The 17715-nt window shown below is 35.8% G+C and overlaps 1 protein-coding gene across 4 annotated transcripts in view; it reads right to left on the bottom strand.

The window, feature by feature from the left end:
- LOC126858766 (paired box protein Pax-6-like) overlaps positions 1 to 17715 on the bottom strand; it is an 86647-nt gene that overhangs the window by 32151 nt on the left and 36781 nt on the right. For all 4 annotated transcript variants that reach the window (XR_007688721.1, XM_050609311.1, XM_050609309.1 and 1 more), the window contains exons 5-6: positions 10771 to 10961; positions 9968 to 10077 (exon numbers count right to left, since the gene is read on the bottom strand). Coding sequence is in view for 3 of the 4 variants with exons in the window: in XM_050609311.1 (XP_050465268.1) it covers positions 9968 to 10077; positions 10771 to 10961 (301 nt within the window). In the remaining variant the exon portion in view is untranslated. The remainder of the gene's footprint in view (positions 1 to 9967; positions 10078 to 10770; positions 10962 to 17715) is intronic.

The raw sequence follows: 17715 nt of genomic DNA on the forward strand, positions 1-17715 counted from the left end.
AGTGATGAATTTTATTTTACTTTGAGATAACGAATTCATAGATGTAGTAGATGAGAATGTAGATTGTTGATTGTAAATAGATTCGTTACCTCAAAATGGATGGGCTAAAAAAGATTAAATTAAATAACTTTTAATAGATTTTTTAAATATGAATTAAAACATATTAGGGGTACAAATTAAAATAAAAAATTTAAAAAAGATATAAAATATTTTTTTTAACTGATACATTTTATTGAATTTATTTGATAAAGAAGGCTCCAGTAATCTTATTAATTATATGAAATAGTAAATATTTTTTCTTATGTTGCACCGATTTTATTCTAATATTGTATAGCCCATTCATCTATATTATCAGATAGATTTAATTGATGTAAAGCCAAATTATCGATCTATTAAATTATATAAAATATAAATATTTTATTAATTTTATTATAATATAAATTATATATTTATTAATATTATTTATTAATAATATTACATATTAATATATATTATATATATAAATAATCTTATATTATTATAAAAATTCCTCAATCAATTAATTTTGATTGATAACTTGGCATTATATTAATTAAAGTAAAGTTACATTATGACAATGCACAAACGTCGTAATATCTTACGACTACAAACGAGCGTAAAATTACTCATGCACCGGCAATAATAATTAGTCGGCAACGGAAGGAATTTGTTTCCTTCTTTGATCTCTGATAGAGATCGATACTACATCTCTGGTTAGATGTAGTCAGAATGAATATGGATCAACGAAAGGTAAGTTCAACTGGCCCAACGCGGGAGCAACATCGATGTATTCTATTAGGGCACGCGAGTAAGACACGTAGGGTACGCGATTAGTATATATATATAATCAAATATAATAAAAAGCGCATGTATTCTATTGTTCTTAAATATACTCGAGTGTAATCACGTATACATAAAAATCATTATATTCAGTTGTTTTTTATTAAAAAAAGAATATTTTTTGATAATGGAAAAATATGTTTATTTTTACACGAGTTTTTATCTCATACCTTAAAGATAATGACGATGGTAACAGTCGCTAATTTGTCAAAATCACTGCTATCGGGAGCAATCAGGAAGATCGGGAATTCGTTCTTTGCTGTAGCGGGACTTTTGACATTTAATGAATCCCTTAACTTTCCGTTGTAGATCGATTCTACAGGGCCCGACATAGAAATAAGACAACTTGAAGTCGCTTTTCACTTTTAGGATTGTTCTTCTCTCTGTCAGATATTAACCAATGTATCACTTGGCAGAAGGATCTTGATCTGGTCTAATCTCGTTAAATCAGTTATTCTTCATAAAACGCGGCGTTGGCGCGATTGTTTAAAGAATTATAAAGTTTATTTTATTCTGTTTTGCAATTCACGAAACAAGATCTTACTTATGATCGCGAAATTCATATAAAATCGCGCATTGAAAAATAAATTCATTATTATTAAATGCTATATTTGCATTCAATTCTTCACACACATTATAATTACAAACTATGAAATGCGTTCCAAATGTCAAAACATTTTTTTTTGACGCAACATATTACAACTACTGTCAATTTATTTATTCATCGTGTACATTCGTGAAATTTAAACCGCGATTTATCTTCTAATTTAATCGTCGAATAATATCAAAGTTTTATGTATCTTTTCATACCCTATGGGTATTTTTTGGATATATTGTTCTTGGATATTTTTTTTTAAAAAGTCTCTTTCTGAGAGAGACATAATTAATAAATTTATTAATGATTTTTTTGGTCGCGGTGGACTATCAGTTACGTTTAATTTAATCTAAAAATTTTAATAAATTTTATATTGTACGTATTTCGAACATTTTCGCGTAATAATAAAATATTTTATACATGTTCAATATAATTATATATATATAATGCAACAAAGTATGTATAAATGTGTATATATATTTTATATATTTTCAATATTTATTATTAAATTATTATATATATATAATTATTATGTATTTATAAATAATCTTTACATATCAGCTATATCTGATCTCAAAATTTCTAGTAAATTCTAATAATATAAAATTCAAATAAAAATTTTTCCTTGTTGATAATATCTCCACCTTAATGAAGGCATTAGCTGTGTGAAGAGGTTTAAGTGCTCTGATGAACCTAAGAGCTATGCCGGCGGTAGCGTGAAATAGATTTAATTATTGTGACATCGATTATTGATACACTCTTAGGTTATTAGAAGTACTTAAATTATTATATAGATTAATCAATGAACTTTAAATAATTATTTGATTGAAGAATCAGGGCAAAGAATCTTGTTTAAAGCCCAGTAGTGTCAAAAAGGACTTTATATTATTTATATTATTTAATGTATTATGTATTTATCTATTAATATTTATATTTGTATTTATATATTAATCAGATTCTCTCAACGTGGTATTGAGATAATCAATTAATATCGAGGAAAAGAAACTTGCGAATATCGATTTAACATGTCTTTTTGAAGAATGGACATAATCATCCTATACATCTTAATTATATTAAGATTAGCCCAGGGAGAATAAAGAAAAAAAAATCAATGTTGAGTGAATTTTGGCGTAGAGCAGGAAACAGCTGTAGCTTTTATCAGTGCGGAAGCGTAGAATTCGCGACGTCGGCCGTCGCAACGCGCGCTCGCCACGTACGAAGGAATTTCATCTCCAGATTCCGTTACATGTGTTTTGCGAACTGGTTCGCTCGCGAAAGAATTTTTCCTCGATTGCGGTTTCCGCGTGCGGTCGAAAGTCTGTAATGGCGAGACCGCGAACGGTCCGAGCGGAATGATTTGCGCGCAACACACGTAGGAATTACAAAACCGAAGGGGGTAGACACCCCCCTCCGCCCCTACCCCGTCCGCAATTGCCCTTTTCCTCGCTTTCTCCACCTCTCCCTTGATACGTGTGGTTAGTGCACTATGTATAGGGTGTACGTTAATAAACGCAATTTGATGAACAGAGCGATATTGCTTGCGTTGAAAATAATTCTTCATTCTTGAAAATTTGTTTGGATGTTGAAATAATTTTTCACTTATTAGTATTAATTAAAAAGGAATTTTTATGTCAGTATATTTTTCTATATTTAATATTAAGTGTGAATAAACAGAATTTTAACATCAAATATCTATCTACCGTGATATTTTAAAACTTTAAAAATTATGCAACGGTATTTAAAATTCCAAAAGTCTAAAATAAAGAAAAAAGATATTTCATTTGACTATTCACTGTAGGTGTTTTAATTAATTTTATTTTACAGACACATGTAACATTGGTAGATTTTCCCACAAAAGTTACAAACTCGCGATAAGTCGGAAAGTTAATTCTCTCCTCTCCGAGTGCGCGCATGAAAAAATGCCTTTACACATTATGTTTGGCAAGTGTGTTTCTTCTTTCTTGTTTAAAACGATGTTCTGCCGCAAAATTTTGGCCCGACATGAATCGACAGCTGAAATTTCTCGTATCGCCGGGAGTGCGGTGAAGTCGATATCGCGCTGGCGATTTTGCACAGTGAAATATCAGGCACAAAGAGGATTATGACGATTCGATCCCGGGGATTACCTCCAAATAGTATCTCGAACGCGATGGAAGGGGGAGGATCAGCGTATTGTTTTCGATACGCAAATCTCAACAGAAATTTGCGCAACTAGGTACGAGACAGAGAGAGAGAGAGAGAAAGAGCAAGAGAGAGAGGGAGAGGGAGAGAGAGAGGAGAGGAGAGGGAAAGAGAAGAGGGAATAGAGATAGACCGCCGCAGTACATTATTAATCGACACACCTTTAGTCAGCGGAATCTAAACGTCACGCCGCGTTAATTTATGGTTCATTCCATCGTTTAAGCAAATTCATTCCTGGCAGCTTACCATGTATTGCACAATACTGTATAAATAAAGATTTACGTAAATTAAGGTCGCATGTACGGACGAGAAACGCTGATTGAAAAGTGTGATTAATTGAATTTGATGGAAAATTACACACATCCTTCAGGGATTCTTGATTATATATTTTCGAATATTCGAGAAATATATTTTTATGACATTTGGCGAAACAGTTGTCATTACAACTGTATATATTTATTGTTAAATAAATTCTTAACAAAATTGTCGAAGCGTAAGAATAAATATGATTTGTAAACCAACAAGAATCTACATATTTCATATTAAAATTCTGCGCAAATCAGAGATAAAAAAAAATTTGAAATTCCAAACTTATGATGTTCAATGAAAATTAAAGAGAATTAATCGCACGATAAGAAAAAAAATTAGGATATCTCTCCTCTTTCTTGTGTCTAACGCAATGTATAAACGACTGATCGTCACGGTTTCTATCGGAGCGTGCGTGGCACTCGCACGAGCTTCTCTCGCAGGGAAATAAAGCGGAAGACAAAGGGAACGGTCGGCGCGTTGGTTACGCGCGCCTACCGGTCAGCGCGGCAGATGGATAGATAGATAGGTAGGTGGGTAGGTAGATAGGTAACCCGAGCCTCGACGAGAGGTCAGCCTTTGCAGATTGACGGACGCGATAAATCGAGCCGCGGTGACATCGGGCTCGAGTGACGCGTAGCGAGGCGAGGCTACGCGGCGCGATGGGACGCGACGCGACAACCCACTGACCTGCGAATCCAATGCATAGAGTTTCTCTCTCTCATCGTGCATCGTCGCTGCATCAATGCGCATCGATACACACACACACACACACACTCACATATACATATACATGTACACACTATAAACCACCGGGAAGAGAGAGAGAGAGAGAGAGAGAGAGAGAGAGAGAGAATCTCGTAAATATTCCTGTTTATACGTCACCCACGTAATGCTCTACCTTGTCGTGTACGGGGGTGTGCATCGAGCACTGGAATCCTGAAATAGAACGTGCATCTATGACACGATATATCCGGATTGGGAAATCTCGGTCTATATCGAATTTCAAACTCGATCGAGAAGCGATTTCTCAAAAATGCAGCAGAGTTTGGGGATTCTCGATCGAGAAGCGATTTCCCGCCAGAAGTGAGAAGGATCAGTCTTGCGGTCAAGCCGGGAGAGCAATAACGATATACGTGATAGCATGCCATGTTAAAAGCAGCTCTTGCGTGGAATCTGTCGACGTTAATCGCTCTTGAAAGATTTCTTTAAAATGGTACTTTATGCAAGAATTTTAATATGAAAATTCGCAGAGATTTTTGCAGAGAATTTATCCTAGTTTTTTAAACTAAACGATAGTAGTACTCACTAGAAAATCATTTTTTAAAGCATACGTACCTACCTTTACTGGGAGAAAACTCGGGAGAGAAAAACGAAAAAAGCCGCGAGAAAGGTAAAGCGAAAAAGCGACGACGGATGAAGAGCGAGAGATTGGGTTCGCGAGATAAAGAAGGTCGACAATAATGCCCTCGGTGCACCCTCGATCCCGTGGTAGCGGACGCAGCAGGCAGTCCCATTATATTGTTTTACGTCGACCGGAGATCAGCGAATACGTCGCGGAAGGCTGTACATACATGCGCCTTTGATGAACAAACGGGAAAACCAGCGGAAGATGGGACTCGCAAGGGAGACTCGAATCCGTGGATCGCGAGTACGACGACAAGAGCTTAGATAGTGATAAAAGTGCATTAATCCGGCATTCGTGACGTAGAGAGATTGAATACGAGGTGCCATCAAATCCAAAAGCAATCATTCTCGTTTAAAGCCCGTCTATAACATTAGTTCGGTTCAATCCTCTCTGATATTTTGAAATTAGAAATGGAATCAATACCAAGATTACGATTATAATCAAAGAGATCCAAGTTGTAAGATCTTGGATTGAAACTAGGGATAGACGGAAAATTAATTAATCGACAATGATGAAATAAACGAAATTCTCCGATTTAATATATATGCTATGATAGAATTCTTCCTATTTTGCATAAATATCAGTTATATCACTGAAAAATAATTTAGCATACAAATAGAAGATTTTTTAAAAATATTTTATAAACATTTTTAAAAACATTAATAATGGGTTAAATCCTCTTTTAATCATTAAAAAAAATATATTAACATTCAATGAGGAAATAATATTTTTTTTAACGTATTTTTAATATTTATTATTACTTAATATTTATTATTCATTAATTGTATATTGTACAATTAAAGAATAATAAATATCATAATAAAAATACGTTTGAAAAACATTATCTGTTCATTGGAATAAGAAATTAAAAAAATAAAAATTAAAAAATTTTTTAAAACATTAAAAAAAATACTGTCCGCTCATTGAGTAGTGGCAAAAATAATGCGTTTATTCATACATCTTCGATGACTCGCATATGCGTTGTCGCATATATATCAGCGATATTGAAATCGTAGAAATGCGTTTGAGAGATCCCCCGCGCGCGCATGTTTCCTCCGCAGTGACTCCCGTTCGGGGGTCTGGAGGTGAAAAAACAATGCTGCAACGACCCCGAACCCTTTTCGTTTCGATCACGATGGAAACTCTTCCCGCGCTCTCCTATTTCTTCTTTCTCCCTTTGTTTCGCCGGTTTCTCTATCTCCTCTCGATCCTTCTCCCTCCCCCCTCTACCCCTCCTTCTCTTTTTCTCTTTCTGTCTCCTCCACCCGCCTATCTCGTTCTCGTCACTCTCTGGTGAAATTCTTCCGCATGCCTGTACGTCGTCTCGTCTCGCGCAACCCGGGTACAATGCAACCCCGGGATGCATTGTGGATCAGCCTCTCACCAGACAACCTAGTGACGTCGACGATACGACGACAACTATACCATGATATATGTACATATATAAAAAATCAGTCGTATTTTGAGAGATGTTTTTTCATTTTTCATTTTTTTGTCTTGAGGACTACATGTACCCCGAGGTGTACCCCCTAATCTCGTTCATTCGATCGTTCAATGATATCGGGAATAGCATTGAGAAATATCACAATCTATTGTAAAAAGAAATAAGATATTTCTATGTAGAGATGATTCAATGTTTTGCAAAAATGTATATTTGACGAGCAAACTCGTCAAATTATATTATCCTATTTAAAATTCAATTATAACTTATTTTTATATAATTTTTTCATTTTGAAAATTTCTACAAATGAAGCAGAAACAGTAAATTCTGTTGTAATAAATTAATAATTTTTCTAACCATTGAAAATAAAATAATGTTTTAAAACGGGTTAGCAAAAAAAGCGACAGAATTATCTTCAAGGTAACTACAATTTTTTGCCGCAGGTATTCATCGTTCCAAGGGAAATTTGTTCTATTGATCTATTTTCCGTAACTCGCGTTAAGAAGGAAATGAAAGTAATGGTTTTTTTTTTGCGATCAACGATAAAAGTATAAAAATATAAAAAAAGGGAAGAAAAATACATTTGTGCGTATCCTTCCTGAGGTCTTTATCGCGAACTCTTTATAGAAAGCGCGAAGAAAGTGCGATAAACGCGATGATCTCACCCCTTCTCGACACAAAGGTATCGACGTTATCGAGAGAACCGTGAGAACCGCTGAAGACTTAAATAACTCCCTTTGAGGAGCGCATGTACGTAAAAGAGTGCTTGGAAGGATGCGGCGATAAAGGCTTGATTTCAATATGCGTTGCAAGTAATTAATTAAAACAATTTGCCTCGTTAAAAGCGAAAATTGTTTAGCAAAGTTTTTAAGGATATGCGAAAAAATATCTTTTATACAATTTATTATTCATTTCACATTTTCCTATCCTTTTTCCATTTTTCATTTTTTTTTAAATAAATATTCGTACTTATATAGTAAATATTTAGACATTTAAAATCACATTGTTTATAATCGTGTTTTTTATCATTTCGAAAATTGTTATAATTATTATAAAAAAATTAATCTTGTTTAATAAGAGGGAGAGAGAGATAGAGAGAGGAGGGGGGAGGGGGAGAGAGGAAAAAGAGAGAGAGAAAAAGAATAGTATTTAGATTTAAGGAAAAAATATCGCACGAAATTTTCGATGAAAATTAAAAGTCCTGAGAATCTGTCTGAACCTAACGTAGAGTTATTCAGAGTATTAAGATGCGCTATATGAAGCAGGCCAGATCGAAAAATCTCCCCCCCTTATCGAGGGGAGACAGGCGGCGCCTGCAGCTCGCGCGATGATTGCGCCGTAATCTGCTTTCGCTTTGCTTTTTCGGAGGAACAGGGAGAGGACGGGGGAGGTAGAAGAGTGGTTGTTGCGTGATTGGCCGGGGGCGTCGTTGGATCTTCCGTTTCGACCGATACATCGACAACAGTCGAAATACTTAGGGAGAATACGCGCGGACGAAATAGATGCTCGAGGAGAGAGAGAGAGAGAGAGAGAGAGAGAGAGAGAGAGAGATTTTGGCGGCAGGATGAGGAGGGGGATGAAACAACCCTTCTGACACGGGTTATCCTATAAATGGTGCCACCCCCGCAGCAATGTACCGATAATCCGGCCCTCGGGGGCCGCATGCGGTTGAACGCTCGCAACAGTTACCATATTTGATTGTATATCTCCTTTCCCCATCCCCTTTAACAAGATACAAATAATACAAAATAATAATGCGTTGCATAATATCGTAAAAATCTTGTGAAGAGACGTGTTATTTTTATAGAAGAGAAATTTTATGTAATATTATTAATATTTTTAATAATTCGCAAAAGAGATTGTTTCCTCCCGATATTAATATAATCGTAATAATCAGTTGTATAATATAACAATGCATATGTGGTCAATAGCAAAATATGTTATTGATTCATATATGACTTGCTAATTTATACCAAGTGCACAGCATCCCAGTTTCTAATTTATTTTTTTCAAAGTGATTTTTATGTTATTATCATGTAAATTATTCAATATATCAAGAGTGTATTCTTTATCTTATTTCTTTTATTTGTTTTGACAATATTTATCATTTAAATTTGGTTTAAAGAACTTTGTTTAAGAAATAAAAAAATCCATTACAATCATGCAATTATATTAGGAAACAAGCTTAGCTACAAAATCTCTGTTGCAAAAAATATCCTCGGTCACATGTCACTTCGTCAAGTTTTGTCAAGCGTCATGTACAATTATTATAAATATATTCGTGTAAGAACGAACAGAGTCACGAATCTCCTTCCGAGCGACAAGACCTGCGGGATGAGCGTCGCGATAAATAAAAAAATCAGAGAGGCTGTTTTCCGTTGCGTCTGACACACCCCGCGTCGAGACGGTGGCGACGGGAAAACGCGGAGAAAGAAATCGCACGCGTTTGATGTGCCGGCAAAGGGAATGCGGTGCGACGGGAGGGAAGGGAAGGATGAGGAGAGGGGGGAGGAGGGAGAGGGAAGGGAAAGTTGGGAAAGGGGAATACGATGTCGGAGGTGGAGTAGTTTCGCGTGGGTTGGTCGGTCGACTGCAGCCACGTTTCTGCGCAATCCCTCGCAATCCCCCGCCAACCCCGGCCTACTCTATGTTTCACTCTTTTTCTCTCTCTCCCTCTCTCTCTCTCTCTCTCTCCTCCTTCCTCTGTCCCCCTCTGTGTCTCTCTGTTCCTCTACGCTTCGAAGACCGCGCTTAAACGTTACCGGAAAATTATTACCGGAAAAGCGTTGCACACACACGCGTGCGGCAAACCGCGGGACCCACCGACGAAATTACATTGATATTAGTATCGTTTGGTCCGACAAATTAATTAATTAAAACGCTCCCGTCCCGTCCCGTGCCGCCTGTGACCACTACGCCACACGCGTACTTGCGTTTCACGCTAACGCTTTAAACGCAGTAAATATCGAAATACCATGCGTCAACAATTGTCGAAGACTTTCATCGTGCGCGAAATCTTTTTCTATAACGACCCTGTCTAAAAGTACGAAATGCCTGTAACAAACCGTAATAATATCGAACATCTAACTCCCGTTTCTTCGTAATAACAGAATTATTAAATCGATCGAGAGTCTGTGCTCATTGAAAAAAAAATGTCACAATAATTATGATGACTTACCCTTCTTCGCATGCAATATGTCTGCTGGATCTGGTGGCAGGGATGAACAATGGCTCGGACTCAAACTAGATTGTATCGACGAAAAAGGGCTTCCCGCACTCGACGGATACCTAAAATAATAATTTGCTTTATATACATATACATATATATATATATATATATATGACAAATGTAATTATATTATAAGGAATTTGCGCAATTTATTAAAAAAAAAACTTCAAAAATTTAAATGAAATAATAATCTCTCTTAAAATTTTGTTCCGTTTCATTAAAAAATCACCTCAGTGCAATCTTAATATAATTTACTATGTATATTCTCTATTATCACACTGATTGTCTACAGTATCTTTTTTGTAGAGTTGAAAATTAAATAAAACAATTAAAAACAAAATTAAAAAATTATTTTTTGCCCTCAATTCATCAAAAATATTTTTTTAAATTTTGCTTAATTAAAAAAAAAAAATAATTATTTCTCTTTTTTTTACGTTGAATAAAAAATTCCAATCTCCATTACATCATAATTTCGAGAAATGTAATATTAACATAGTAAATAAATATTTTTATATTTTTATATTTCTATAAAATTAACTATAAAACTTATTGTACACATATATGCTATATAGAGCGGTATAAAAAAAATATATATATATATATATATATATATATATATATATATATATAAAGAAATCCTTATAAGAAATTATCTTCCTTTCTCGTTTCAGTTAAATTGTATGTCATAGAATATATATTTTACATATAATGCTGTTTACTAGGCACTGAGTATATTTGAATTTTAGTTTTACCAGGGATTGGGACGCGGCCAGCCGGTGGTCTGTCCGTTTAATAGCCTGAGTTTATCGTAAACGCTTTCCGCCGGACTGCCGGCACCGACGCCAACCCCCACGGCGCCCACCCCTTGCTGTTGCTGTTGCTGCTGCTGCCTCTGTTCCTTTTGCGCAGCCAGATTTCTCAGTACCCTGTTGATCGAGGACACCTGGAACCCGAATATACTTATCGGTGTATAAAACAGGTTAACCATATCCATTCCGGCGTAACTAAATTGTACAACCGTTAAACTGCGCGCATAACACTCATTCATTATATTATATATCATTTTGAGATGCTTCTTGCGAATAAGAAGGCGCACACAGTACTATTTTCATTACGCCAATGAATACGAAGAAATAAAAACAAATTAAGATCTTGTACTATTATTAGTGCATAAATGACATGCAAATTTAGAAAAATGATAGACGCTTTAAATTAACATCTTGTTAAAATCAAGTTTATCATCGAAGCTAAATAAAAAATAAAGTTCTATATGTTTCTATTTAATTGCCATGACAATTTATTTTTAATCACTGATAATATGAAGTATCAACATTTAGATATTTTAGTCTTTGACTTAAAATAAATTAAAGAATCTTTGGAAATATTGAGATTTTAACACAGCTAATACTTGTATTTATACACCTAAATTTAATCAATCTTACGTTTCTTTCTGATATTCTTTCTAATTGCATCTCTTTCGTTAACTAAATTACTTTCTCTTTTTCTCTCCTCCCAAAATTTGGAAATGGTAAGAAAATATCGCAAAAAAAATTCTTTTTTTTAAGAGAAGCCTTTGGAGAATTATAAGTGGTATTCCGCACATTTTTCTCTGATTCTCTCTTTTTCTTTCCTTGTAATATTGGATTTATTATAAACACGAAATGTGCGGAGAGCGATGAAGATTCTCTTCCTAGGAGAAAGGGGGAGAGGCGTGGAGGCGCTTCTGCCCGATGAAATGCGACGAAAGCGGTAATTAAAACGATGCGGTGAGCGGCTGCCGGCGCGGCGCGCTCTGCACGAGGGAGTTAATTACCTCCGCCTTCAATTATATATCCGTCTCCGCGCCACTCCAAGGGGACTTGGCTTCTGCCGACGTAAGTACGCACTCGCGCATTCGCGTCGCGCGAGTTTACGCTCCCTACGTGCCGTATTCGCATATATGATCCCGAAACTCGGGATCGCTCTTAAATGCCACAGTCTAACGTGTTCGATATGAGAATTTCAACAGGAAAATTTCCGAGAAAACAAATTTCGTATTACACGTGTATCGCGAGTGAAGATCCCGAAATCGACGTATCATTTTATGTTTGAGCTTCATCAGTCCTTAATTGAAGATTCAAAATAAAAGATTTATACATGCGCAGATTTACTAGAAATTTTTTAATAGATCGCTTTTTATCCCATCATATTTTAAATAAATGTTTTCTGCTACATATAATTCTTGATATTTTATTTTTGCATGAAACGAGAATAAAGTTAAAAATCGGTTTTTTTTTGTTTATTGCGTAATAAATAAATAATCTCTTTAACTATTTTGCGCGTGTATATGCGATTACAAGAGCGATGAAATATCTACGGGCGCGAAAAATTTACGATGTCCTTTAAGACGGAATCGCACTTTTTATTTTCGTATCTTTTATTTGTCTTCTTCTGCAGGCTGTCGTCGGTTCTGTCACTTACAGCTCGTATAAATCCCGACAAAGTCGTAAAAGATTTCTCACGAAACTAAGCGGTACGTCTTGCTCTGCCAATAGTTTTGCAATTTATTCCTTTGCATTCTTGTGTTACGTGTTACGCACGTCGCAGCAATTGACGTCGAATTAAAAACGTAGTAAAATGTCAAACTTTTTCATTTAAACCTTTCGCGTCGTTGAAAATATCGAGAGTTAATGGATTAACAAAAAAAAAAGTTCTTTCAATACAAAATTCATTTTAATGTGGAAAAATAATCTTTTAGACAATATTTATAGCATAAAAGCAACAAATTGTTATATATAGTGTTCTTCTATTTTAATTTTAATGACTAATTTTTTAATAAATCTCAAATTATTTTTTATCTACTTTGTAAGTTATATTAGATCCAACATTTTTATTAAGATAGAATTTCAAATTCCGATTGATAAAGATGTGACAAATATGTTGCTCGAACAAACTTTAAATTTTCAGATGTTTAGAAAGGATTTTTAGTTCTTGAATAGAAATTTTCCCAGTTTATATGAATTAAATTCATTTTTAAATTAAATTTCTATTAAATTCTAAAAGAGTATAGCTTCTCAAGAATTTAATCGAAAAGTATTATGACTCAAATCAATTCCGGATGCAAAATAAAAAAATTATTAGGAATTTTAATATGACCAAGAAAATGTCTTATATTTTGTATTCTTGCTTCTTACGTTTAATAAAACCTTCTTTGAAAGGTTCAAAAATTTTTCTATAGATAATTCTTTAAAAAAAAATTCAAAATGTTATTGTAAAAAGGATCTAAAAATAGGATTAACACTTCACAGAAATAAATCAGTCATTAATCTATTATCAATATTAAGATAAGATTATCAAAAAATTGCGAAAAATAAAGAATTTTTTTACAATTATCCATTATATCTCGTTTTATTACACGCGTTAGATTAGAAGGCAAGACGAGAAAGGCGGACGCTGGCGAATACCGGTGACAGAACACCGGATCGGTCATAGGAGATATTCGTTCCCTGGGGTTTGTTAGACCCGGTGTCAGGGTTCCACGGCATTGAAACGAGCTGACATTTCGGACCCACCACCGGAGCAGGAGCGAGAGCGTGTCGTCCCCCTCGGCGCCCACGACGGCCACGACTATCACCACCACAACCGCACGATCTCGTCGTGCCTCTCCGCCGCTGACGCGAAAGAGACGTCACCGGCACTCTCCCCTCGTCTTGTCTCCGACATCCACGTCCAATGTCCAAAACATCCTACCTCCTCGCTCCTCCGAAGATTCAAATGCCTTCCGTCAGCAAATTAACAATCTCCGTGACGTAAGAGAGGATCCGAATAGGATGACCGGTAGATAATCGAGATCGAAAACGAGATTACACTTCATTTAATTATAAATTTATGATCTTAAATTATTGTTACATGTATATGATTCACATATACATGACTAATTCTCTCGGAAAGTTGCATGAGTTTCTACGCGATAACGTATGCTTCCAATCGGAAACTATTGATAAAAACCATGCGTGACCATATTTTTTACAATAAACGCGATAAAAATTTTTAAAAAATATCACATAAAATGGAAAACAAAATTTCATTTTTTAAATTTGATGATATGTTTCTTGATATCAAATTTGTACTATCCGTTCTTATCAGAGAAAAATTCATTTGGCAATTTTTTCGATTAGGTAAGTCGGCTTTTTTCGATGATTCCGCCGCCGCGCTTTTAAAGTTGGCCGATGTTAAAATCGATCCACAATGAAAAGTCGTTGTCGCGCACAAAGAAAGCACTTGGCGACAAAGCCGGAAACCCGACGAGCGACGGCTGCCTGTCAAGGGACAATCAGCGCCTCATGTGACATCGAGTGTCCGGACTGTTTGACCGTTTTTTGATTGACGTCAACCGCAAATATCATGCTGACTGCTTCTCAAGCATTGCGATATATTTACGACGTGTGTCACCCTCGTTCATTATTCGTAAAGATCGTTGTGCATTGTGGAAATCGATACCACAATAGATCCGCTTTTGTGGCGAGCCAGGCAGGCACTTGCGAAACTTCGAGACACTTCCTTCTTGGACCGATCTCTCGAAGATGGAAAGGTTCTTCTAAACGCATAATATAAGCTACTCTACTTCTGAATTAAATTTTAATGACAGATTGTTTGTTTTTAGTCGACTTGTATGAAACGTGGAGAATTCGCTAATAAAAGCGAGCTCTTGATTTAATTCAAAACGTAGTTTAAAAGTAAAAAAACGTAATTTAAAAGAATATAAAAATTTGAAATAAATGTACTTCTTTGAGAGAGTTATTAGCAGAAATTAATTAAGCGTGTAATCATTTCAACGCTGGCATTAAGATGGAATAGAAAATGAAAGACACGTGGGCGAAAACTCGTCTTTTATTGGCTCATCGCCGACAATGGGATTCTCGACACATTTTTGCACGGTTATAGAGCCGAGCGATGTGATACGCGAATAGCATATAAAAGGAACATAGATATTATCCTTCATCCTTGTACGCGCGGCGCGCACAAAGGCGGACACGCGGCGAGGGCTTAAAACGCGGCGTTAGAGGAAGAAGCCGGCATCGGATCGATGAAATTAGCATGAAGCGTGAAAAGCTCGAGGGTGGCCGATCTCTTAAAGAGGGTGCCGGATAGAGACGTCATAATATTACTCTCACGTGACATCATCGCGATAGTTGCCCGACGGAAAATCTCTTTTGCCGCGAAACACCAGCACGATGTTTCGAGAAAATCGCGCGCGTTTTCTCGAACAATCTGTAAAAAAATTATAAAAATCATTTTGCGCACAGTTGCATCTCTTTATTATACATCATTAATACTTCTTTCAGGACATACGTAATTCTTTATACGCACGCAAATTTAAAAAGATTTCATTAATATCATTCTCCTGTCAAAATAAATTTTATATAATATTATATTAAATATAATATAAATTATATAATATAATATTATATTTAAAAAAAATTTATTTCGTTTAAATTTTTTTTTAATTTGGAAAAATTTTTACACGATCTTTAACTGCACATTTAAATCGTGTATCTTGTTCAAAAGGTCATCAATTTTCTTGCGTAAAAATTAATTTTTATGTGTTGCTCGTCGAAGGTAGGTTTTTTAATCACCGTCATGAGATATTATACGGATGGCGCGTTGCCTTATACACGTAATAGTGCGTGTATTATCTTTTAACGTGCAGGGATTCTGCGCGCGGAAAGTGCGGCTGTAATTTTTACGAGTGCTTATTCGCGGTAGTCGCGTATTTCCTGCCACGTCTCGTTCATATGTATGTATGAGACGAGGGTGTTAACCGTGAAGAGAACGGAAGGAGAGAACACGAGGGTGCCACGACTTTCTCTTTTCCTCTCCATTCAGACTACTTCCGTTATCCTGGGGATCCGAACGAGCCCGTCATACAGCACGGCTTTATTATCGCGAAAACATCCTGGAAATAATAGCCGGACGATTCGACACGCGTAATCAGCAGCACTTCATAAAACTTATTCAAAAGTCAAGGAGCGTACTCGGAGGAGATACAAAAACATTTGCAAATGCGTTAGTGTTAAATACCTAAGGAGGGATATAGACCCTTCGCTTTATTCTGGAGGACAAGGGAAAAAAAACGTAAAAAAATAATAAAATGTAATGTAATTTAATGGAACCTTTACTTGTATTAAAAGAATTACGTATTATAACAATGTTTAAAAAGAAGATATGTTTAAAAAATAATAATTTTATAATTTTATTATTTCTCACGTCATTATCTTTAAAAATAAAAGATGCTTCTTGACGAGAAATATAATTCTCCGCATATAATTCTTTCTTTGTATAACAATACAAACTAAATCACATATTCCCTTCTCGTATTTTCAAAAATACCAGCATGATGTAATTTTACAGAGAAGAGTATCGTGATAAATTAAAGCCGTGATAATCGGATTTTAACGAGATGGAGATGGACAGCGCTATGAAATCTATGATCTCTCCATTGACAGGGCGCGTTAATCGGGACTTACATTACTCGCATATTATATCTCCGCGCTTCCCGCATGCGTGTTTGGAATGGGAACTATGGGGATACGAGGATACTTCGGCACGTGCTATCTAGCGACATCCTGCTCGCACAGGAACCACGCTCGTAAAACGTATGCACGAGTCGAAAGTGAGCAAAATGTCATAACCTGTCATTAAGCCACCCCTGTGTCGATCGAGAAAATAGAGGTGGACGTGACGACCTTTCGCACGAGCCCCGAAATCATGGGTTTCGAGTGTCCTCGAAATAATGACAGTATCGTACGCTCTTTTGTGGTCAGGATCCTAAATAAGATTTTTATAATCGAAATACCCGTGTTAATTCTTTACAAATACCTATTCTTTCCTCAAAAATAAGAGACATCTTTAATAAATTCTGATATAATTAAAGTCTTCATATATTAAGGATTATAACAAATTGCGTTATAAATTATAGTAAATACAGAATAAAATATATGGAAATTATCATGGAGTAAATAACTTCCAAATCCTTCCTCTTTACTCTATTGGAATCAATACCACAACAATAGGAGTACAACAATACGAAAAAAAAAGGCGCGCAATTTCTCGCAATTACAATCGTGACCAATTCGGAGATCCGAAAAAGTGCAGTAACAGGCGCGACACGCGGCCCCCGTCCGATACGGGGATTTCTAGTATAAATTCTGCACCCTCCGCGCGCAATATAGCGCAACGTTGTCGTACAAAGAATCACCGTCCCGGGTCGCGTGGGAAATTCTGCTGGGCATTAGATTGGAGACGAAAAAAAAAAAAAAAACTGCGAGAGAGGCGATCGTAGAGTCTGACGTCTCCATTATGCGCGTCTGTGACAGCCGTGCGTTAGCGGGACCCCAGTTAATTCGATCTGATAACTCGAAATATTCATGTCGCACCTTCACTCGTTGGGGCGAATAACAGATCAGACTGTATGTCCTCTCGATTACAAATATGAAAGCCATGAAGATCGTAATCTTCCATGTCATCTATTTTTTTTTATTTTATTTGATCTATTATTTCACGGAAATTTTACGACAATTTGGAAATATGTAATGGCTCATATCAAACTGTTGAGCAATTCTTATAAAATTTCCGTAAAATGACAAATAAAATAAAATAAAAAAGTAGACAACGCTGAGGAGGAGACTATATTAAGAATATAGTCCGTTTTCCTCAAA

Source organism: Cataglyphis hispanica, chromosome 2, assembly GCF_021464435.1.
Source record: "Cataglyphis hispanica isolate Lineage 1 chromosome 2, ULB_Chis1_1.0, whole genome shotgun sequence".
NCBI lineage: Eukaryota > Metazoa > Arthropoda > Insecta > Hymenoptera > Formicidae > Cataglyphis > Cataglyphis hispanica.